Genomic DNA, 23,744 nt, shown 5'->3' on the forward strand with positions numbered 1-23,744 from the left:
GGGGGGGGGGGAAGGGGAAAAAAGGTGCGAGTGAGGGTGGTGGTCGGACGCGAGGCAGAAACAATGATGGTGCATACCGTGAATATTTTCGGTCGACGCTAGGATGAAGAATCTTGATTTTCAGAGTGGTGTAGACTGAATACTTTTTCCAGTTGGTCTCCCAATCATCCAAAGGAGGGTTGACAGACACCAACAAGGGAAAGTTCGCATCGAAGAACGGAGGAATGGACGTTGCGCACCTTCACAGCTTCGAGCTCCTCCTGCACGGGGACTACTAGCCAATCAGCATTTCCACGGCCACGGTTACTGCGGACGGTGACTTCAGGTTAGCGCCGTGTCGGCACTAAACCCAAAGTGAGCTGATGATCCAGCCGAGCGGCGATCCGCCAATCAGAAACTGAACCGGAGCTTGAGGAGGGAGCACCAATACATTGGATTGGTGGACGATGGCGATCACAGTCCTCCATATGTGTGGCCATTGGAAAGAAGAGTCTCCGCCACCATCTCCCGGGTTAATTGGTTTAGCGCCGTTTCCGCTGAACCAGCCAGAGTGACGTATGGAGTACTCGTGCGAATGTATCTGCTAAGGCAGTTCGGGATATGTATGAATGTATCCATATGCATGTATGTACAGTCCATGAGTATGAATGGTTAGCCACCGGTGCCCACTCTATACCAAGCAAATGAATCAGAAGCTCTTGCGATACTCCCCAGACCACTGCGTTTGTTTAGACCCGTGGCGATCCGGTGTACCCCCCTGTTCGGTCATCGACTTAGCCTAGTCGATCTTTTCTAGAGCAGCCGTTGATTGCAGAAGTCTACTTGGACTTCAAGTGACTAGTACCGCCGGAGTATGTTCGGGGAAGTACAACGGAGGACGAGTCTTAATGGTAATCCTTAAGTTTTATCTACAAGACTAGCCTAACCCCGGTTACGTAGATGGCATTGAAACCACCTGCAATAGACCCGATATGCTCCTGGTTCACGTACCCCTCCAGCAGTTGCGAATGCGACGACCCCGCCAGTTATCTCATCTGAGCTTCCACTATCTTTCTTCCCGTGTGGGGATCGGATAAGAGACCCATTTAATATCCGAGGGCGAGTTATCGCCTCCGATGTCTGAGGTTACATAATGGCTGCGGATATTTTCTCCCCGTGGGTTGCGTTGGATATTGCGAGCGCAATTCCGATGGGTCTCCTTGATTTTCCTTTTCTTTTTTTCTTCTTTTTTAAATTAAATGATCCATGACCCCACGGTAGCATGCACGCCGGCGCCCTAAAATCAAGAAATACGCCCTTAACGCCCTTAGTGCTAACTAGTATGAGCGGGGAGACGCTGCAAATTAATGGTCCTCCTTGCAGTAACCGTGGATTATCGGCCATGCACTCCGAACCTTCACGGGACGGCACGGGTACGGGAGCCAAACTACGCACTGCGTTGGACTCCATTCCTCCGGACATGGAGGTCGTCGATTGTAACCTTTCAGGACGATAGTCGATACCATGGATGAAAAGATATATCCGTCGCGAAGAATAACAAGAAGCATTCGCAACACACCGCTCTTTCGTGTTTTCACTTTGAATCGCGATTCGAGCCATAGTTCATACCTTACTTGGGTTGGTACGCCCGTATGCCGGACTAGGATATCACAGTCAAGAGATAAACATGTTGACATGCCATCCTGGATTGTCGCTATTCGACACTATCCGGTTTTAGGGCCAGGGAAGACCGATAATGGGTGCAATTCCCTTGGTTGATTGGTTCGCCCCGGGTTTCTAGCATTCTGGAGGCAAAAGGATATCTCCCCATGTCCCAGATTGATTAAAAGCTCCCCCACATTCTTGGGGGAATTTCAAATCAAGGACGTTCCCAAAGTGGTTGGATGGAATGGATAGGAAAGAGAAAATGGAGCCAAGACCCAGAAAAAGAAAAATAACAGTAAAAAAAAAATAATAATAATTCGGACCAACAGAGTTTAGGAGAAGATACAGAACCAGGGAACTGCAAAACATAATCGTAAACAATTTGAGATCGAACGTCGACAAGAGACCACATGAAATATCGCAATTAGACTCGTACTAAATCCGCACTCCGCCTATCAGAGCAGGATCTCGCTCGGGAGGCGACAGAAACCCCAACTGCAGAGTGTCACGGACCGCCTGCTGGATGTCAGCCTCGATAACGCTCGGACTTCCGATTCTGAATTGATAATGATCCTCCTACTAGTTAGTTTAGGGTGGGATTGATAGTTACCCCCCGTAGTAACTCGCCCAGCACCCCGTTCCTCGTCAGTCGAAGCACATTGTCCACTTGGTCTGTCGCCGCTTCGGCATATGCTTCCAGCCTGTAGATCCTTCCGGTGGGCCATTGCGAATGCTTAAATGCAACGAGATGGATGGTACTCCTTGTTGGGCGCTCTTCGTCCTGAGAGTTCACACACCGACAGATAGACTTCAGTCGAGAAGGAGATCATTTCCATCCACTCATCCCTTCCACATGGTGTCCCACGATCAGCCAGTAGGTACATTCCATACCGTTGAGACGATCCCTACTAAGCCTGCTTGGGGAAAGGCCAGTCTCCTCGCTCTTAACCTTGTCAGCTATGATGTCATTCTCGGGGTTTGCGAGGTAGAGAATCGTATCTGATGATTATCTGCAGAATGAATGTGGGAGCCAAACAATACAATAACAACATGGTTATGATTAATAAAAGGAAACAGAGGAGAGAGGGGGGGCAGAGAAAGAAAATAGAAAATAGAAAATAGAAAAAGGAAAAAGAAAAAGAAAAAGAAAAAGAAAAAGAGAACGCAGAAACAAGGATTTGGTGCATTAATCCATTAATTAATGGATGACTATAGCTTTCTGCCTCTGAGCTAGCCTTCTTCCCCCATGCTCATTGATCATTCTGCCTGCTGAATGATCTTGGCATGTTTGGAGTTTGCCCTAAGAGGGCATCTGATACATTCAGGCAAGCTTTGGTGTGCAGGTCCAACGATTAACCGCAGGACTTAGTTGCACTCCGCGTAGAGAAAGTCGCCCGGCCATTGTGAGTCATGACGTCGTGTCGAAAGGGGGCACAGGTGACAAATATAGTAGTACCTGGGTGCTCATGGGATTGCGGTGGGTGTTATTCTTCTCGATCCGGAGTGTGCTACCCTCCTTGTTGGAAGCATATCTGACCTTGCCCGGCACCATCTCCAGTCGTATAGCCACTCCGAGTCTCGTTCGTCCGTTATTCAGATCACCTATTTTATTTATCTCTGGACTTATTAATACAATGATGATTATTTTTTGTTTAAACTTTCACAATAATAAAAATAGCGATATTCTTTTTCTTTTTCCTTTTTCGGTTGTCCTGCCTTTTACTTCTTGGCCCGATGTATTGTCACATACCGAGCATCCGTTTACCTTCATTGCCACTGGTCCATTTATTTTATTTTTAATCACTCTTTCTTTTTTATTTCTTCCCATTTTTTATTTACTTTTCCTCCTTGGTGTGGCACCGAAACCTTGATATTAAAATAAAATAAAATAAAAAATTAAACTGGACTTTCCTTAGAGCACCCCGTAATGCACGTAATTCTTGTAGTCGGTCTTGTTAAGCCTCGTTGATTTTAAGATCGACAGCCTGCATGACCCTCTCCGTGATATATCAAATGAGAAGGGCCGACAAACGCCTCCGAACTCCTTTAAAGCCTTCATTCCCTCGTTGTTCAACCCTCTTGTATCTCCTTTGCTTTCCTTTCACCTGCTCGCCTTGACACTCTCCAACACAGTCCGACGAGGTTAGGATATCCATGCCATATCTTATTCGCCTTCCAAAGCGCTCTGCAACCGACTTCACTCTCATCGACCTTCCCTTCATGAAAGGGAACTCGAAAGACTATCATTTGGCTTGTGCACCAGTGCTCAAACCTCTTGTTCCTGTGGCATCTTGGTGCCAATCACTGTATATGATTCAAGTTAGTATGCCCTCTCCTGTCACCCCCAATCCTTGGTCCTGGCGTATCCGCCATCCTGGTTCATGACGACGCGCTGTGAGGGGGTGAGGCTCTTCATAGTTGCCTTTCCAATCCGTTGTTTCCTTTGCCTCAGCCGAGTCCAGTGATTGGAGTTTTGAGGCGCAAGCGGTCACTGCCACGTGCAAGGCACCGACACCTCATGTCTTGTCCCTGCCTGGGGGCCTCATCTGTCTCTACTTATACTTGTCTTTTCCCCAACTGGCATCGGTGGGGAACACCATCGGGGACGGTTCAGTGCCTTTGCTAACCCTTTCTGTTACATGACAGTCCCGTGAAGTTCTCTGATCGCTACTAGCTGCAAGTTCCCTACTTGGTGAGTAAGCACGGTTTCTCCTACGTTGTTTCCTAGGCCCAACTTCTGTCAACCGTGCATTTTGCTTTTTATTTTCCATGTTTGATTTGTTTTCATTTTCATGATATATTTCTCTTGCCTGGTCATATCATCCAGGGAGAGAGGGTATGGCGTCATAGGCCAAGAGCACATCGGAGCATCATGTCTCGGACAATGTGAGACGGGGGACAATACCCCTCTTTTCTTTTTATTATTCGTTTGAGTTTTCTTGTCACCCCCTGAAGGACGTTGGACGAGAAACTTCCCGCGTTGAGGGGCCATCGCTTGGAAACGGTGCTTCACCGATGGTTGCGCGGTGTCGCTGAAACCCGAACCCTGTATGCCTTTCTCTTAGCGGGGACCGAAGCCACCGATCGCATCTGCAGCCCGTGGGGCGCTTATTCGACGATCCCATTGCCCAGACATCAAGGCCGCGGGGCACTATTCTAAGGCACACATCATCTCACCGGCCCTGAGGGGGAAAAAGCACCTTGCCGGCTCAACCAAGCGGAGAACAGCGATCCGAGGGTCAGCTAAGAGGAGTCTACCAGAGGGAAAAGGATAAATGAAAATGAAAAAAAAAAAAGAAAGTTGGCTGTTTAACCGGAACCGAAGTCGATCCCCAAAATTCACAGAAAACCAAATTCCGGGGAAATCTGGCTTTTTTTTTCTTTCTTTCGATTCTCCACTCAGGCACCGAACATTCCATTTCGGTCAGAGAATACGATCAAAAAAGAACACGCCAGTAATGCCGAGGGTCACCGCCTTTACGGGAGGGACTGCCATTGCTGCCACTGCTGCTGCCATTGCTTACCGCCTCTCTCGAACCTCTTCTCCTTGGTTGCTGCGCCGCCCCCACTCGGTGCCTTTCCCAGTCCCTATCACTATCGCAATCCCTCCTCTCGCTCTCTATCTCTTCTCCTCTCCCCACTTTCTTAATCGTCTTCGTCGTCCTTCCTGTCGCATACAGACACATCATCTGTAACTTGACTTTTGTGTGAGCTTGGTTCACAGGCAAAACTCAACGCTGTCGTGTTCTGTCACTTCCAAGTTCCTTCCTGTCTCTGACCCACGTTTTTCTTTCCTTTTTTTTTTCCCTACCCCCCCCATTGTCTTGAACCCCCGTCGCCTCCGGACCCAGTATTTCTATTTCTGGTCACTTTTTTTCTCCTTTGCCCGCCTCGCTTATGGCCACGCATCCTTCTCGCCTCCTTTAGCCTGTTCCTATTCTGTGGTGATCCCGGCTCATCTATTTTCTATTGCTTACACCCTTAATCTCTCAGCGGTATCTCGTATTTCTCTTTGTGCGCTCGACGGTGCCACCTATTGGGTTGTGACTCCCGCCTCCCATCGTGGCATTTTCCGCCTTGTCCGCTTTCGACTCATACTTTCCACCACGCCCTCGTTCTTCCGTGATTTGGCAGCAGCCATCCCTTGCGTCGCTGTGAATACCGTCCGCTCTTCCTTTCAGTCATATCCTTACTTGTTTAAGGGGCCCTCCGCACACTTCCATCGGTCCTTGGTCAGTAACCCCCGATCCCCTGATCTTATTCTTGCGACCTCGGCGTTTAGCACCTTGGCGCACACGTTTACTGATGCGGTTTGTGCACCTCGCTTCAGATCTCCCTTAGCCCACGCCCAGTTTTCCATTTGTAACAAGGCCCATTGCTCGACGGCTATTGAAAATTGAACCCCATCGAACTCGATCATATTCGCCCTCAACGCCCTAGTATCCGAAACCTGTGTGCGAATCCGCCCGAAGATCATCGTTTCCGAACCCATCGCGCCACTCGAGGTTGGGGTTGGTTTTCCTGTCCTGCACTAAACTCCGGACATTTCAGATCTTGGATCGTAAGGGGTTCCCTCCGGAAACGTGCTTGACTTTCCTGTTCGGAGCTGCCAACCAGCTGCACGATGGCGGAAGCGAGTATTTTCATAAAGCATGATCCTGACGACCACAACAGTGACCGCAAACATTTCATGATGTCGCACGCCGGCTATTCGATGCCCAACCAATACGGCAGCACCAATGACGGTGTTGACCCCTCCGAACTGACCATGCACAACAGTGGATTCATGCCATATAACTTTGGGTCCCAAAGTTTCAACTTCGGCGGCAACTCGGGAATTGACACGGATGAGTTGCTCGACTTGGAGATTAATGGACAGAATGGCATCCAGCGCGCTGATAGTATGAACTTCCTCCAGGAGCAACACTCGAGCGCTGGAATTTCGATGAGTCACCCAAATCAGATGTCCCAGATGTACTCAAATACGCCTGATGGGGCTCCGATGCATAGTCCCTTCCTGCATAACAGTTTCAATTATGACCATTTCCGAGCCATGAACCAGCAGCAGCCGGGTGCGCATATGCAAAATGCCGGCTCCCATTTTGAGCAGAACTACATCAATACCAAAGGACGGCCCAATCTGCAGACCATGGATCGTTCCGCTGATGGCCGTAGCCCTATGACACCCAAGACCCCTGCCTTGGGTGGCTTAACCCTTGGAACACCGGAGTCCGGCAGTTTCCCAACGGCACAGCCCATCAGGACTGGATTGCACCCTCGTCACCAAAAGACTCTTTCGAACCAGTGGGACGGAACCCCAGGAAGTGCTCATTCATTCGGAGTTGAATCTCCCATCTCATCTCCTCCCAATCCCCACCATGTTGGAATCTCCGAGATTCTGAAATCGGGCAAGCATGCTTCCTTGCCGGCCAAGGTTGATACACACATGCCCGGAACTGCCCAGGATTTGGAGTCACAGGAAGCCAAGCGACGTCGTCGGAGGGCGTCGCATAACCTGGTCGAGCGTCGTCGGCGCGACAATATCAATGAGCGCATCCAGGACCTGTCCCATCTCGTCCCCCAGCACCGACTAGAGGACGACAAGGTCCGGAAGCAACTTGTTAACAACACCGCCATGTCTAGCACTGGAGCCAGCGCCAACGCAGCCACGTCGTTGTTGGCCGGTGGCAACGGTCGTCGCGCAGCGGGCAACATTACCATGGGGTTGCCGATCGAGGAAAAGGAAAAGGGCCCGAACAAAGGTGACATTCTGAACGGGGCCGTTGGCTGGATGAGAGATCTGATGTGGTCGCTACATGTGAAACTCCAACAGGAAGCTGAACTGGCGGAGCTCATCAGCAGCTTGGGAGGCACTTGGCCTTTTGAGCAAACCGAAGAAGAGAAGCGCATGCGCACGGAGATCCTGGATGCGCTGGAGAAGAACGATCCTAGTTCCTTCAGCTACAGCCGCGCACCGGGCAGTGGGCTCCGAGTGCCGAAGCATACCAACATGGCTGGAGACTCTGTCGCCTCCAATGGCGGTTTGAGTCCACAGAACTTGAGCCCCTCGTTCAACAGCGGGGCTAGTAGCAACAGCGGGACTGGCCAGGCCCAGTACTGGAGCAGCTCCGGCCATGCGGGAATGAGCTTCAAGGAGGAAGATGAGTACGCAATGGAAATGAACTAGACATCTTCGATGGTGTTGTGCCCATTCGGGATTCTATGAGTGCATGCCATGCATGACCTATTGCATACACGGCGTCATATGGAAGGAGCGATCCGGCGTACGCGGAAGTCTTGACATACCCAGACTAATTTTCTGATTCACTCACCTCGTTCATGTGCAGTTCGCTTTGTTACTTTTTCCGTTCTTGTGGATTTACCAGGCTACGCTATTCTGTTGTCCATTATCTTTATAACCTCGTCTGTCTGTCGTTTATATCAATGCTCCACCCCTTGTCTTTTCGCTGTTTATTTTGGCTATTCATTCCTCGGGCTTCTGCTTGTCTACCGCTCATACTTGTCGCTTTCTCTATCTTTATAATGTTATGCATAATGACGGCCAAGACCGACTCGGTATCATCTGCTTTTTGTCTATTCATCCAGAACGCGGTGCGAACTAGTTTTCTGCTAGCAATGCTGCCCGTCTGAGAGGGGCTTCTCCATGCGTTTTTACATCGATACCCTTTCTCTTTTTCTTTTGCCTGCTCAAGATTTCCTTTGCCCATGATGCGATTGGTTGTATCTCGGATGTTTTTTTGCTGTGTTATATAATGGCTAGTCATACATGACGGTTTTTTTTTTTTACTGGTATTAGATTCTAGACCCCAAAATAGCCGATGTAGCCAAAAAGAGCTCTCATGGTCCGCATAGCACATAGTATGAGAGCCGTTTCTTTCGCACGAGATATCATCAAAAGTCCAATTGACATAAAAACAAACATATAGACAAACTCTTTTACACCCCCATCTAACTGAAGCGCAAGGTCTTTCTCTATTTGCAAGCAAAAGAAGAACAGACAAGAACAGAAACGCACTCGATCAGAGATTCTCACCCCTCATGTTACGGAAGAAATCCATCACTCCCGTGAACACCACCAACAAAATACCACCACCAGGACCCAACCGCAGCACCTTGGGAATGAATCCCTTGTACAGCGCTCCGAATCCCTCCTCCTTCATCACGGTGCCCACAGCCGGCCAGGCCCAGTTGTACTTGGGTGTCTGGCCCGCCACCTTGGGGCTGTTCTGAATCCGCGACTTGACCACGTCCATCGGCGTGTTGAGAATCGTACCCGCCGTACCACCAATCGTACCCGCGATGAGATCGTTCCGCGTCTGCTCCGTCTTGTTTCCGGGCTCGACCTTGGGCAGCTGCGCGCGCACCTGGAAGATACAGCCGAAGTAACCGGCGTTCCAGAGGATGTGTCGCCACAGCGTCGATTCGAGACCGTTGTACAGGGCCAGGGGTCCCTCCGATTGCACGATCTTCTTGACGACGTCGAGCATGCCGTTGTACTTGGACGCGCGGTCTTGCAGACGGATCTTGACCAGCTCGAAGGGGACGACGACGAAGGATTCGGTGGCACCGGCCGTGGCGCCCGTCAGCACGGCGAGCGATTGCGTTTGCTTGTCCACTCCGAAGAGGCCCCGGTAGAACGATCCCCAGCTGTCGTTGGCGGCGAATTTGGTCGCACGCTTTGGCGCTTCCATCAGAATTGGGGCGGAGATACCGCGGTACAGACGGGATGCGCTGGTTGTACGTTAGAATGGGGGGTTTTCTTTTTGCTTCGAGGGTTGTGTTCGTCATTGGTTGGTTTGGGGTGAAGTTCTTACCCCTCATTCTTGACGATCTTGCGCAGGCAGTCGAACATGCCAGTGTAGAACTCCTCGCCGGCGGTGCGGGTGCCGGATTGCAGTTGGCTGTGTGGGGGATTAGTTTCGTTTTCTTTGTTGGTGCATATGGCCTGATGGAGCTTACACTCGGGTCTTGACGACGTCCAATGGGTACCTGGGGACATTCTTTGGTTAGAATTGACATGGTTCGTGATCGGAATGGAATTGAGCATACATGACCAGGATCTAGATGGCAGTCAGTGGGCTGGTTAGCATGACAGGTCACAGCTCCGATAACGCACCTCAGACACACCAGCCACCGCGCCGGCGGCGAACTGGTACTGGAAGGGAAGGGGCTTCTGAGTGTTGGTCGACATGGTCGCTGATAGGGAGGCAGAGAAACTACACAGCGATGGGGACAATTGGAAGCTGGGGAGGGTGGTGAGGGAGTGGAAAAAGAAGAGCAGGGCAGGTGATCACGCAAGCGTGCAAGCGAAGGAGCGAAAGCGAGCGGAGTTGAACGTCGGAGCGTATCGGACAAATTCCCGAACGGGAAAAATCCCAGCCCGGTGAGAGTCCAACGCGGCCCCACAACGCTGCCGACTGCAAAACGCCCCACGGGGTGAGATAGGATAGTAGTTAAGATTATTAATGATCAATTCGATTCGTGGTTCTCGTTACTGCGTTCTAAGTATGTACATGCGCTCGTGCCTCATCCAATCGTCCAGAGCACTCCGATTAGGAAACTGATTCCGACCAGGTGCATTCCTTCCGGGAGGCTTCGCTTGCCAGCGGAATTCGTGGGCTGCTCCTTGGCTACGGTCCCCGTTGCCGTCCCCGTTTCCTGTGCCGTGCAACTGGAGCCGCATGCGAACCCTGTTGGACAGCATCCCCCACCCGCGGTGTCTGCGCAGCTGAACCACCCACTCGCGCATCGTCCCGTCGTCACTGGCGGCGCTTCCGTCTCGGCGGGAACCACAATGGTTCGGCCGTTGCTCGTGATCGTCGTCGACGGGGTCTGGGGGCACGAGCTCGTATCACAGTCGCGGCCGGTGCGACAACATCCTCCCTGGTAGACAGCGGAGCAGGCATAGAATCCAATGGGGCAGATCGACCCAGTCTGGGAGGCCGTCGCCGTCGAGAGACTCGTCGGTCGAGCAGGAGGAGTAAACTCTCCGGTGGATTCAGAGGACGATCGTGTCGTACTGCTGCTCCGGCTGCTACTAGAAACCGTGCTAGTCGCGGGAACCGTGTCCGTGACCGTCGACACCATGATCGTCGAGCTCACCGTGATAGTCACCGTGTACACGTTGGCGCCTGTAATTCATTAGCCCAAAGCTCATCATCTTGTAAATCGGCCCGGGACTTACAGCCACCGCTGACACATTCGTATCCGGGGATACAGCATCCACCGCCCAATGACGCAGGACAGCTGGTGTACCCTTGCTGACACGATCCAATCGTACCGGAGCAATGCTGTCCGTCCGGACAACACCCTACATCCCCAGACCCTGTATCGTCGACCAGCTCACAGGTCGATCCCGTACTGCAGCAGCTGTTCGGGCGATTAATTGAGGTGCATGAATTTGTCCCCGCGGGGCATTTGAATTCTCTCCGAAGAAGCGGTGAGAATTGGCCCATCCATCCGTGGGAGTCATAAGTCTCACCCAGGTCTAGAGACTGGGATGACTGATACGGATATATGCGAGGCTGGATATTAGATTGTGTTTTTTCTGGGGTTTGAGAGCTTTGTAGGTCGGTCTGGTTGACCTCTCCGAAGTACCAGTAGTCGAGGAAGAACTTCTCGCCTTCGTCGTCGCTCATCTTCTTGATACCCCGGACGGACGTTTGAGATAGCTGGTTTTGAATGGCTGCATTGCGTTGCAGGATGTTGTATGTGTTTAGATCTGCCTCTTTGTGGTAGATGGATGAGTTGCCATCTGTCAGTGCCTGGACTGCCAGCGGTGCTGGTCCTAGAGCCCAGGCAAGAAGAGGGAAGACCAGCATCTCTGGTCGGAATAACCTGTTCTCACCATGTTAGTTTATGAAAGCCAGTTTCAAAGTAAAAATGAAGATAGCTACTCACCTAGAACTACGACAGTTGTTTAATGTCAAGATATATAAATTCAGCCCAACCAAAGATAGATGCGATAAATCCCACTGAGCTTAAAGGAAGAGCAAGAGAGATCGGAAAGGATGAAAAGAGGAATGGCAACAGATCGACAGATATGCAGATCCTGACCGACAACTAAATATAATTCTAGTCCAAGTCTGAAGTTGGGCTGGTCGGTTTGGATTAAATCTTGAGGTGAACAAATCAGTGGCTGGGGAGCCCGTGCTGAAACAGTTTACCCTTTTTGGTAAGGTGATGTTGTTGATGCCTGTTTTCGAAGGCAGAAATATTATATCAAGATTCAACCATGCTTCGAATTGATCGCTTGGAACGTCACAATGCATAGAGTGGGGTATGATACTCATGTTTATTTATATACAGTCCACTAGTTGAAGACTGTTTTAGGATGATTAATCATTATAAAAAAACGCTGGCAATCAAGCAATAGACAGGGTTGTCGAGTCCTGCATGACTCCAGCTAATTAGAATGACAAGAGCCTTGTCATGGCAAAGACTAAACTGAACCCACGTAGTTTCAACAACCCCAATCAAGCTAGTGACACTGACATGAGGAGAATTATTCACACCATCAATTGACCTATCGGACGCATGCTGGACATCACTAAGGAACTGCTGGAAAACAACCCTCTTCTTCCCACTGAATTTCCAAGGGAATCTCCACCGCCGAGCGGTAAGTAGACCACCTCGGGCATATCTTAGTCTGATATATTTACCAGCAAGCCATTCCCTGAGGGGGATGAGCTTTTCGTAGAGATTCATAGCATGTGGTTGGCAGTGGCGAAGCTCCAAACCACGCGCAAGAAATGGTTGGTCTGCAGTCAGCCGGTATTCGTAGTCTTTCAGAAGCATTATAAGTGTTTATTTTTCGAAAATATGGTCCCCAATAGCACTGTAGATTTGACCGATGAGATTGGCGACTCCAGCCATGTCGCCAACAGCAGCGGTGGCGGTCATGTTGAATCTATGGCGTGATTAGGAGGGAGATCATGTAGGTCCAACCTTGGATATGTGCTTCATTATGAAATTATCGTCTTACTGTAGTGGAAGAATTAACAGTCGAGGATGATGTTACAATGTCACTCCACTTGGTTGCAAGACTGGTACCCAGGTAGTGTTACTCTTTTCATTGTTTTTCGTTGGAGCCTAGTCTATAGATGTCTACAGGAAGTATCCGCTTCTCTGCTGCACCTTATCTACTGATTTATACATGTATTTGTTACTGTCTTCGATAATCAAATCCAATTGTCAGGGTTATGTTCGAGCCATATTGCCTTCAAACCATCTACGAATATAGTCTGAAGTGTAGGACTTCTGTGATCACTATCGATTAGGGCTAAAGTATTATATGCAGTAGCCGCTACAATTAGGGCTTTCTTGACGGAGACCATTCAACAGTGACTGACACCGAACTTACCTACTAGTACCTCGCCTAGTCACGTTGATGTCATTACATACGTGATGTAGTCGCGTGACTTGGGGCCTGCAGTCCTTTCCTTTGTCTTCCACAATCAATGCCCTCCCTTCCCTATCCCATTACTGTCTACTTGCTTTCTTATATGTATATGTTACATGGAGTCGTTCTTCAAGCCAGTGTCTGAGTGCACCAGCGACCGTGTGTTGCGATCTTGACTTGTCATTTAGAGTCAGACTCGTATTCCTCAAGGCTCCCCACAGTCCTCCAATCTGCAGTCAGTATAATGGACCATCGCATCATCTTTGTTAAACCGGGCAATCTGCTGATATTCCCCGCGTTTAGATTACTGGCCTTCACTTCTCATCGCCCTAATCTCCTGTTAGAGCTGCCACCACAATCCCGGTCAAATATCTCTCTGTAGAAACTGATGAAAATCCGCTTACTCTCATTGTGGGGCGAGCCTCTCGCTTTCGAGAACCAGCATGATAGCGACCACATGGCTGAGGTAGTAGTCAATCTGGAGTGTGGGACATGATTAGCGTGCAGGTCAAGCAAAACGAAACTGAGCTAGAGTAACACATACGAGGCTGTTTATGACCATATAGATCATAAGTGTGTAGAATAGGGCATCTGAGATGCGTGGAAATCTGATTGATCGCCATGTTTCGTCAGGTGGAGGGGATTAGGTGGCGGGTGTTAGTTATATTGATCCGACCAGTAGAGGGATGAGGATAAGGCATGTTCGATAGCTCCTCTCGAAGGAAGTGAGCCTTCTTATGTGGTACATACAGATGCCTGAAGCACTAGAACGATAAATGTCTGGTTTGTCCTGTGTCACATGTAGCCCTAGTTGGCATCATGCGTCCTCTTCACTCTCTCCCGCGGTTGTGATAAAGCGGTAGTCATTACATGATCAACAGACGAATGTCTTTCTCTTATATCTTACTATAATTCTTTCAGATCTATTCTTCCTCAATGGGTGACAAGTTTGGTAACTGAACAGTGAAGAGAGAGAAAAACATATCACCCGTCACGAGTGGAGGTCCGGACACTACTATACAAAGAGGATCGTTATTCAGATCAACTCGATAAGTATCTACTGTACATACACTCATATTATCCTCACGCAGTGCGTGACATGAGCAAGAACCACACATTCACCGAGAGACCAGACTCAGTACAACCATTGATCCCCAGTCAATGATCAGTTTTGCACAGTGTAACCACCCAATCAGACCCAGCAATCTGACTCTCGATTCACTTACTGCTCAAGCATCCCATGTAACCTGATGTGCTCACTAGACACGATGAGGTCAAGTCCAGTGTCTTACTCCACTCCTGAAACTCAACCTTTTGAGGGTTTACTCCTTCGTCATCTGTCTCTGTTCCCCTCCGCCTCCTGTCATCTTTTACATACTCGCAGCTCTCTGATATCTTACTCTCACAGCATTTCATCTGATCTCTCACAGGTGCAAAGCCAAAGTCTAACACAATATGTCATTCCGTGGCTTCAGAGATACCCCCCAGAGAAGGGAAGGTGGGCCGACAAGAACTCAAGGAAGAAGCGACGCAAAAGCCATCATTTACTTGTTTGTCCACTAGATGCCATCACTACTGAAGTCACAGTACTAACAAATGATTCCATATAGACCACCAGGTGGGAAAGTTCCCCCTCCCGATCCCACCGTAAGGAGAATCGAAGACGGAATTCAGAAAGCAACCGCAGATCCCTTGACTCTTAGCAAGCTCCAACTGAATTCTGAATACCTTCCTCGCCCAGGGTATGGAACGAAAGGAAGGCCGGTGACTCTATGGGCGAATTACTTTCATATCACTCCGGACCCCAATCTAGTCTTCTACAGATACGCTATTGATGTGAGACCCGCTGCATCTGGCAGGAAGCTGGCCCAAATCGTTAGATTGGTGCTCGAGGCGCCAGAGATTACCTCGATGGCGGCCGACCTAGTCACCGACTTCAAATCTACCATCATATCACGGGTAAGATTGCCGTTGGCAAATAATGCAATCATCGTACCCGTGCTGTACCGAAATGAACAAGAGGACGAGCCCACTGAGGACGCCACTCAGTACAGAGCCCGCATCTTATACACCAATACGCTACGGGTCATGGAGTTGATAGAGTATCTCACGTCAACCAACTTTAGCCAATATGATGAAAAGCTCCCCATGATCCAAGCGCTGAATATCCTTCTGAATCATTACCCCAAGACATCTCCGGACCTTGTCTCGCGTGGTGGTAATAGAGCTAATAGAAGCTTTCCACTTAGCAACAAGGCTTCACAGTCAGACAAGGCGCGTCTACTTGGAGGGCTAATAGCAATTCGTGGGTTCTTTTCGAGTGTCAGACTCGCCGCGGGTAGGGTCCTGGTTAACGTAAACGTTAGCCATGGAGTATTCTACAACAGCGGAAGTCTGATTGTCTTCATGGATACATTTCAAAAGGCAAATGGCAAGAGCCTGCCTGCCTTGAACGAAGTACTGCATGGTATCCGGGGACGCACACTCCATCTACCCGAAAGGAGAAACCGAAGCGGCGAGCTTATCATCAGGTCTAAGACGGTTCATTCTCTTGCAAGGCGTGGCGATGGTACGGACCTGCCGGGGGCAAGACGACCCGAGATACACTCATTTGGCGCTGGCTCTAAAGGTGTAAAGTTCTGGCTAGAACCTCGCCAACTGGGATCGAAGAAGAAGAAACGCCAGCAATCAGGACCCGCAGCATCACCAGCTGGCCCCGCGAGGTTGATTAGCGTGTATGATTACTTTCTGGAAAGTGAGTTTTTATACGTAAACTGAGACGAAACAGCTGCTTAACTCACACATGGTGTCTAGCGTACAACATCCGAGACCAACGGCCGGATTTGCCTGTCATCAATATTAGTACACGGGGCAGTCCGATATACCTATTGGCACAAGTGTTCGAGATACTTCCGGGCCAGGTCCACAACGGAAAGTTGTCCCCCGCCCAGACGCAAGACATGATCAAATTTGCCGTACGTCCGCCCTTACAGAACGCCTTTTCTATCGTCAACCAAGGAGCAGACACTGTTGGGTTGAACCCTTGAAGAAACACAATGCTTGTAAGTCCTTATCATGAAACGGTATTTGTTAAACATAGCAACGTTTAACTCATGGTAGACACGATTCGATATATCCACGGCGAGACAGCTGATCACCGTCGAGGGGCGGATCTTGGACCAGCCAAATATTATGTATCGGGGGAATTCCACTGTGAAGCAATTTCCAGGCTCCTGGAATCTGATCAGCACCAAATTCAACATCCCTGGTCAACGGCTGCGTAAATGGTCGTATCTTCTGCTCTCGGATAAGGAAGTGCAAGAAACCTTTCCCGACGTGAAAAGTTTCCAACCAGTTGTCAACAAGCTCCAGGCTGCCCTTCTCGACACCGGTGTTCTGGTAGACGCGCCCCTCATCGGAAAGATAATCAAAGTGGATAAGGATAAAACAAAGGATCTTGATAATGTGCTTCAAAGAGCAGCCGAAAATTTAGACCTCCTCTACATTATCTTGCCTGAGAAGGACAGTCGCTGGTACCCAGTAATCAAACGACTGTGCGATGTGGAGTACGGGTTGCAGACAATTTGCAGTGTTGGTTCTAAGCTGGTTGCCAAGAAAGGTCAAACGCGGGATCAATATGACAAGGCCCTGGATCAGTATATGAGGAATGTGGCAATGAAGTTCAACCTGAAGCTGGGCGGGACGAATCATGCTGTGGACGATCTCCGTTCAAGTATCATCACTGAAGACAAGACCATGATTATTGGACTGGATGTAACACATCCAACCGGGTCTTCGCAAGGCTTTTCAGTCACTGCACCTAGCGTGGCAGCGATGGTTGCCAGCATCGACAAAGGACTCGGACAATGGCCTGCAACTATTCAGCTCCAGTCCCGTGGAGGAAAGGAAGAAATCGACAGCTTGGATATTATGTTGAAGCGGCATCTTAGGCTATGGAGACTCCTCGGAAAGCACGCATCATTCCCCGAGAACATTATCGTCTTCCGTGATGGAATCTCAGAAGGCCAGTATATGAAGTGCTTGACGGAAGAGCTGCCGCTACTGCGCAAGGCCTGCCGGGAAGTCTATCCAAAGGAGATGCAAGAGAAGAACCTTCCCAATTTCACCATCATCGTTGTCAGCAAGCGTCATCATACGCGCTTTTACCCAACTGAAGTACAAACGGCCGACAGGAACGGGAATACGCCGCCGTGTACGATCGTCGATCGATGCATCACGGATCCCCATTGCTTCAGCTTCTTTCTCCAGCCTCATTCCGCTATCCATGGAACTGCCCGCAACGCCTTCTATTTTGTGATCCTAGACGAGGTTTTCCGCCAGCGATATAAGAGAAAGCTTCCCCCGAAATATAAGAATATCGCTGAAGTTGTGCAAGTTCTGACTTTGAACCTGAGTTACCTAGTTGGCCGTGCTACAAAGGGTGTTAGAGTCTGTTGCCCTGCACGGTATGCCGACCTGGTCTGTGACCGCGCCAGATGCTACTTGAGCCAATTTTATGAACCGGCATCCGAGGCTTCATCAGTGGCCAGTGGTGCTAGTACGATGCAAGCGACAAACAAGGATGTTCTTGTCAATGAGAAGATTCGGAACACGATGTTCTACATCTGATGCTTGGAGAGTCAGCATCAATAGCGCTTTTACAAGGTTTGAACCTACGGGACCAGGTCATTCTACGGCGCACTGGTCAAGTGTGAGCTGGACAGTCACCAAAAAAAGACCACTATGTATTCTCCACGCATTTATTATGAAAGCGATTAACCGCGCGAGCTGAAATTTCATCATCGCAGATAACACATTGTTTTGTACCTGCTTTTTGACCTAGTACCGCGAACGAGAATAATAACATAGTATGTAAATAAAAACAATATTCAAACCGAAGGGTTATGACCCAAGGCCACCTTCATATAGACAGAGCCAACCACGAAGAGAGAAAGAGCCCTATAAAATAGCCCCCCTAACCAAAAACCAAGCCCTCGCCTCCTCAATCCCCAGATAGCTAACCAGAAGCATCCTCCCAAACACATCCACATCGCTAGCCCTAGCCTCCGTAAGCACCCTCCCGAAATTCAACTGGCCAACCACAAAATGATCCTTCTCCATCCACGCGGCCCCAAACTCGCCCGCATCCTGCGCCTCCCACAAATACGCCGACAGGTACCAACTATGCACCAGCCCCAGCGAACCATCACAGACGAGATTTCTCTCCCCCTGGACCAGCCGATGGAGCTGTATGAGGTAGAATGTAAAAAGCACGGTCCTGCGTGCGGATTCCTGGAAGATCCACGAGGTCCAGAAGTCTTGTTTTGCTTCTGGGGTGGGCGGGAGGATGGTCGGGGCGTAGGAGGGATCGGGGAAGTAGATGCAGGAGAGGAGGGTTAGGGCTGAGGATTCTAGGTGGGGGATCAAGGAGAGGTTTGCGTTTGGGTCTGGGGAGAAGAAGAGCATAATTTGGTAGAGGAGCAGGGCGTGTGTGTGCGAGAGGGTTTCCAGGGGTGTGGTGGGGACTGGAGATGTGAGCAGTGTTTGGATGTTGGTTTTGATTAGGGAGGTTATTAGGGGCCTGTTGACGGCGTTTTGCGTTATGAGTAGCGCGCAGCTGGAGTAGGCGTCTGTTGTTGAGTTAGTTTCTCTCGGTCTCTCTTCTTTCGTTTTTCTTTCGTTTTTATTTTTATTTTTATTTTTATTTTTATTTTTTTTAAATTTTTTGTAAGGGGAGGGAAAGAGCAGGAAACGACGGGCCGACTTGCCTTGCATGTGTTTGGGCATGCCGTTGACGTAGAGCTGTTTATGAGACCAAGGGGTTTGGTTCTCTTGGACCATCATCTTGGGGACGTCCCTGAGGACGTCGATGGCGAATTGGAGTCGGGAGGCGATGATTTCGGACAGAGCCATCGGGGGTCTTGCCACTGGAGCGGTCATTGCGTAGCTTGGTCGTGCGATGAGGACACCAGTGTGTGCATCTGCCAGACATGGAGCGTCGATGTCGATATAATCCCATTGTGGATCGAAGACATCGAGTGGATGGGTGACAGCAGGTGGGTCTGGTAGTTCAGGTATACGGAACTCGGTCGTACACGAGACACCCGCGTCCACCGATAACGGCGTGTCAACCGTCTGCGCAATCGATTCGACCATCTCGTCGATCAACTGCTGTGGGATTGCAGGCTGTTGTCCCGGGTAAATGCATGGCGTATTCCTGGTAGCGCATCGCGAACAAGCCGGGAATGCGAGATCGCAGCGGCGCTTGGCGGTCTTGCACGCTTCGCATGACTTGCGCCGCGGTGGGGGGTTTCCTCGCTCGGCCAATAAGGGGTACATTGCTGTCACTTTGGTATTGGTTTTGCGGACTTCCGCTGTTCAGGTGAGAAAAAAACCGATCTTACATTTGTTTGCGTGGAGAGAGATATGGCTTCATGTGGGTCTGCCCGGCGGAATTCCGCAAGCTAGTGGTTGTGTTTGGCCAATTGGAGCCGAGGCGGATGGTTAGGGTTGCGGATTGGGTGGAACTCCGCTAGGGATCATCCAAGAGCATTTCGTAGTATATAAAGCCGTCAACATCGGATGAGTATTTCAGAACATCACACTCACACAGTCTTCTCTTTCTCACTGGCAAAGTTACTCCAATTAATTCCCAATTATTCAACCACTCACAGCAAGACCACCACACTACATCCCACAATGTCCACCTCCACCTTCTTCGTCTGCGGTGCTACCGGCACCCAGGGCGGCGCCGTGATCAACCACCTTCTCAAAGCCGGCGCCAAAGTCCACGCCATAGCCCGCAACCCAGATACCCCAGCGGCCCAAAGTCTTCAATCCCGCGGGGTACACCTCACGCAAGGCGACTTCACCGACCTAGACACCTTCAAACAAAGCATGAGGGGCTGCACCGCGCTCTTCCTCAACCTCATGCCCGACCTACGCGTCCCAAACAGCGAAGTCCACCAGGCCGAGAACATCCTCTCCGCCGCCAAAGAAGCAGGCATCAAACACGTCATCTACTCTAGCGGGTTCTCCGTCGACGAACCCCAACGACGAAAGCACTGGGACCCGAACAGTTTCGTGGCGAAGGTTCTCCTCAACAAACAAACGGTCGAGAATAGAGTGAAAACGGCTGGATTCGAGTACTGGACGATCTTGCGACCGGGAAACTTCATGTCGAATTACCTGCAACCCCTTGTCCGCATGTATCCTGGCTTTGTTGAGACCGGCGTCTGGACTACGGCTCTGCTGCCTGAGACGAAGCTCCCCATGGTGGATCCCAATGATATCGGAGCCTTTGGAGCAGCAGCACTGCTCGACCCTGCCAGGTTTCATGAGAAGGAGATCGAGATTGCCTCCGAGCTTAGGCATGTGGAGGATTTAACGCAGGCATTGGCGCGTGCGACCGGGAGGGATCTCAAGGTGGTATTCATGTCGCAGGAGGAGATTGAAAAGCAGGCTGCGCTGAACCCGTTCATTGGGGGCCAGCTGTTGATGCGCGACATGGCGGAGATTGTAGACATGGAGGAGGTGAGAACGTGGAAGTTGCCTTTGGGAACGTTTGAGGAGTTTTTGGAAAGGGAGAAGGAGGCAATCAAAGCGACTTGGTCTGTTTAGGTGAATGGATCTGTTAGAGTCTACTTGGGTTCATCTTTGGATTGTTTTTATGTTGGCTTTTCCTTGTCTTTTCGTCTTAGCCATGTGACCATATATCGTTATTTTTATACAAACGAAATCCAGTGCACGGTCCAAATTTCCCCAAAGGCAGTAGCAGTACACATCAGTAGCTTTTCTCTATTACTCCACTAGTCAACTGCTTTCCAAGGAAACCATGACGGGTCATCTTCTTGCCGTGAAGAACAATGAGCTTGAGCTGGGCTGTGCATAGGGCAACAGGCAGCTTGCTTTTTGATATCTCCTTGCCGTTGTTGAAAATGGCTCGAATCTTGCTCCAACGGGGTCACGAAATAAACTTTCCAGTTTTCAGAAGCCATCGTCAAAATAAACGTCTATGCTTGTTGCGGTCATGTATGATGTAGGGCTACGAAAGTCTGGAGTCCTTTATGAATGCTTTTAGTTCAATTCTGTCACCAAGATTGGGGACATCCCCCTGGCTGTGTCCACTGTGACTGTGTGCACAACTCGTGAGTTTTCTACCCCATTTATATATACTGGGGGTACTAGTATTGCGATGGATGTTCGCAGGATGTCAGGGCAGCATGATCCACCTTCCCAATACGGTTAGCCTATATCAATGCAAAGCCAGGAATGCAACAAACACAAAATACCACAACAACCACTTCATCTGATCAACGTCTCATTGCCAAAACAATCGCAATGCTTGTGTTATCTCGGGCAGTTCGATGTAGAAACCATCTTGTACGATCAATTAATCGGGCAGTGACGCCCTTGAGCCCCACTTTGCTCTCACGGACTTTCTCCGTTTCTCGCGCTTGTACCCGCGATTCCACGGCAAGCTCTGAACTGTTTGAGTATACATCTGGGAGATGGATGTCTGTAACTTCTCGATCTACCCTGTACTGGTTCTCGTATCTGATACTTGATGGTAACGGCCGACAGCTACAATGAAGCTGCGAGGCTTGCGGAACGACGACGCGTCTTCAACGTACCCGAATTGAAGCGTCTTGCTGCCGAGTCGATTAACCAAGGCGCTAATGATGTCGCTCGCTTCGAGAAGCTTGCCGAGGGGGGATTCAACCGTATTTTCCTTTTGACAATGAACGATGGGTCCCAAGTCATCGCTCGTATCCCGTATCCTGGTACAGAACCGAAGTACTTCGTGGTAGCCAGTGAAGTGGCGACTTTGGATTACCTTCGTCTGCATGACATACCCGTGCCCAAAGTTTTTGGCTACTCGGCCACCTCAGATAACGCAGCGGGCACGGAATATATCTTTATGGAATACGTCCGTGGACGGGACTTGGGCGACTTATGGTTCGACTTGTCCGAGGATGCCTGTTCCACAATCATTAAAAACATTGTCGAGCTGGAAGCTCGCCTTTTTAGGCTACGATTCCCTGCTAGTGGAAGCCTTTACTATACGACGGATCTGCGCTCCAAAACTGATACACCATCCGTGCCGGTGGAAGATTCACCGAGCAATGGCCGGTTCAGTATCGGTCCTGACACTTCGTTACGATTGTGGTTCGGCAAAAGACGGGAACTGCAAGTCGATCGTGGCCCATGTATGTTCCTTCCACCGTTTGCCTGACAGATCTATTATTTAAAGTCCCACTGTGTGACGAGATCCACTGATAAACTGTAGATGAGACTGCAGAGGCGGCTCTGACCGCGGGTGCCAAAAAGGAGCTTGCTTACTTAGCTAGGTTTGGTAAACCGCTGCAACCCCTTCAGCCTATGTATAAAGAGTTGTACAAATACCAGAAAGTGTCACATTGTGGTCAGATGAGGAATTTGGAAAACTACCTACGTGCTGCGCCTCATTTAGTGCCGCAAAACCTCAAATTCCTTTGCGAGCCTACAATTAGACACCCAGACTTGCAGCCGAATAATATCTTGGTCTCCGAGGACTTCAGGATCACTAGCTTGATAGACTGGCAGCATTGCTCTATTTTGCCTCTCTTCCTGCAATGTGGTTTCCCAGATTGTATACAAAACTACGGAGACGAGGTGTCTGAATCTCTCGACACGCCTAAGCTACCAGACGACTTCGATAGCCTGGATGACAGCAACAAGTCTGAACAGCTCGAAATTCTCCGAAGACGGCATATCCATTACTTCTACGCGTGGTATTCTGTGAAGTTGAACGCTATTCATGGTATTGCTTTGGACCACGACCTTAGCATTCTCAAGCGCAAGATCTTCGAGCACGCGAGCCGACCATGGGAAGGAGACAATGTGTCGCTGAAAGCGGACCTCGTTCATTTAGCGCAGAACTGGGGCAAGCTATCCAACCCCTCGTCCGGCACTAATCCGGGCGTCTGCCCATTAGAATATCCGCCCGACGAGGCGAGCGAATGTCTGAATCTTAATGCCGAGCAGATCGAATCGGATGAAGAGCTACAGATCTTCAGGAACTATGTTGGCGTGGGGCCAGATGGGTGGGTGCCGTCGGGCCGATATGACGAATCCAAGCAACGTGAAATGAAATTGAAGGAACTTGCGCTGGAGGCAGCTGAGTCGGAAGAGGACCGGGCTAGGATCTCCGAGAATTGGATCTTCAAGGACTATGACGAGGAGATGTATCGGTAGCTGTGCCGTACATATTCTTTACACGGGGGTCTACGGTGCACCAATCATTTGATCACACGACTAGCGTCTGGATGTTCAGAATGGCTCGACTCTGCACTCTGCCCCAAATTGGGCTGTGACGGAGCTTGGTGCACCGATGGACAAGGTAGCTGCAGGGTTTCATTGACTTTATCTCGGATTCTCTCCTCTCTTAGCAAATGTACGCGAAAATTGCAGTTGATGGTTCTTCTGCAGGTCAGCCTTCTTTCGGCTGTTAACCGATCTATATATCGCTTTTGTGTCGAGCATCACTGACAATCTACCTTTCAACTTACCTTTCCCGGATAACTTCGTACTATCAACGCTGCCGGTGCCATTGAATTGGCAGGGTAAGCAACCCAAGTCTAAACCAGGGACATGTTGTATTAGATGAGTGGATAGCCTGGACTGCTATAGAATATTG

The 23,744-nt window shown here is 49.9% G+C and overlaps 7 protein-coding genes across 7 annotated transcripts; 4 read left to right on the top strand and 3 right to left on the bottom strand.

The window, feature by feature from the left end:
- Positions 1-6,268: 6,268 nt before the first annotated feature.
- On the top strand, positions 6,269-7,831 carry ABOM_012100 (basic helix-loop-helix domain-containing protein; the record flags this gene model as incomplete). Its single annotated transcript, XM_022539228.1, has 1 exon — positions 6,269-7,831. One exon carries the CDS (start codon positions 6,269-6,271, stop codon positions 7,829-7,831), a length of 1,563 nt encoding a protein of 520 aa, XP_022383130.1.
- Positions 7,832-8,684: 853 nt separating this feature from the next.
- ABOM_012101 (putative mitochondrial 2-oxodicarboxylate carrier protein) lies at positions 8,685-9,856 on the bottom strand (the record flags this gene model as incomplete). The annotated part of the gene is made up of 5 exons (XM_022539229.1): positions 8,685-9,396; positions 9,480-9,566; positions 9,625-9,654; positions 9,715-9,725; positions 9,782-9,856. 5 exons carry the CDS (start codon positions 9,854-9,856, stop codon positions 8,685-8,687), a joined length of 915 nt encoding a protein of 304 aa, XP_022383129.1.
- A 335-nt stretch (positions 9,857-10,191) lies between these two features.
- ABOM_012102 (putative GPI anchored protein) lies at positions 10,192-11,486 on the bottom strand (the record flags this gene model as incomplete). Its single annotated transcript, XM_022539230.1, has 2 exons — positions 10,192-10,796; positions 10,850-11,486. The coding sequence occupies 2 exons, from the start codon at positions 11,484-11,486 to the stop codon at positions 10,192-10,194; spliced, it is 1,242 nt and encodes a 413-aa protein (XP_022383132.1).
- Positions 11,487-14,521: 3,035 nt separating this feature from the next.
- On the top strand, positions 14,522-17,695 carry ABOM_012103 (putative piwil3 protein; the record flags this gene model as incomplete). Its single annotated transcript, XM_022539231.1, has 4 exons — positions 14,522-14,616; positions 14,677-15,821; positions 15,881-16,041; positions 16,187-17,695. 4 exons carry the CDS (start codon positions 14,522-14,524, stop codon positions 17,693-17,695), a joined length of 2,910 nt encoding a protein of 969 aa, XP_022383131.1.
- Positions 17,696-18,025: 330 nt separating this feature from the next.
- Positions 18,026-19,405, bottom strand: ABOM_012104 (Zn(II)2Cys6 transcription factor domain-containing protein; the record flags this gene model as incomplete). The annotated part of the gene is made up of 2 exons (XM_022539232.1): positions 18,026-18,696; positions 18,820-19,405. 2 exons carry the CDS (start codon positions 19,403-19,405, stop codon positions 18,026-18,028), a joined length of 1,257 nt encoding a protein of 418 aa, XP_022383127.1.
- A 360-nt stretch (positions 19,406-19,765) lies between these two features.
- ABOM_012105 (NmrA/HSCARG family protein) lies at positions 19,766-20,686 on the top strand (the record flags this gene model as incomplete). The annotated part of the gene is made up of 1 exon (XM_022539233.1): positions 19,766-20,686. One exon carries the CDS (start codon positions 19,766-19,768, stop codon positions 20,684-20,686), a length of 921 nt encoding a protein of 306 aa, XP_022383126.1.
- A 946-nt stretch (positions 20,687-21,632) lies between these two features.
- On the top strand, positions 21,633-23,302 carry ABOM_012106 (phosphotransferase family protein; the record flags this gene model as incomplete). The annotated part of the gene is made up of 2 exons (XM_022539234.1): positions 21,633-22,275; positions 22,356-23,302. The coding sequence occupies 2 exons, from the start codon at positions 21,633-21,635 to the stop codon at positions 23,300-23,302; spliced, it is 1,590 nt and encodes a 529-aa protein (XP_022383128.1).
- Between the last annotated feature and the right edge of the window lie 442 nt (positions 23,303-23,744).

Source organism: Aspergillus bombycis, assembly GCF_001792695.1.
Source record: "Aspergillus bombycis strain NRRL26010 chromosome Unknown contig00209, whole genome shotgun sequence".
Classification (NCBI taxonomy): Eukaryota; Fungi; Ascomycota; class Eurotiomycetes; order Eurotiales; family Aspergillaceae; genus Aspergillus; species Aspergillus bombycis.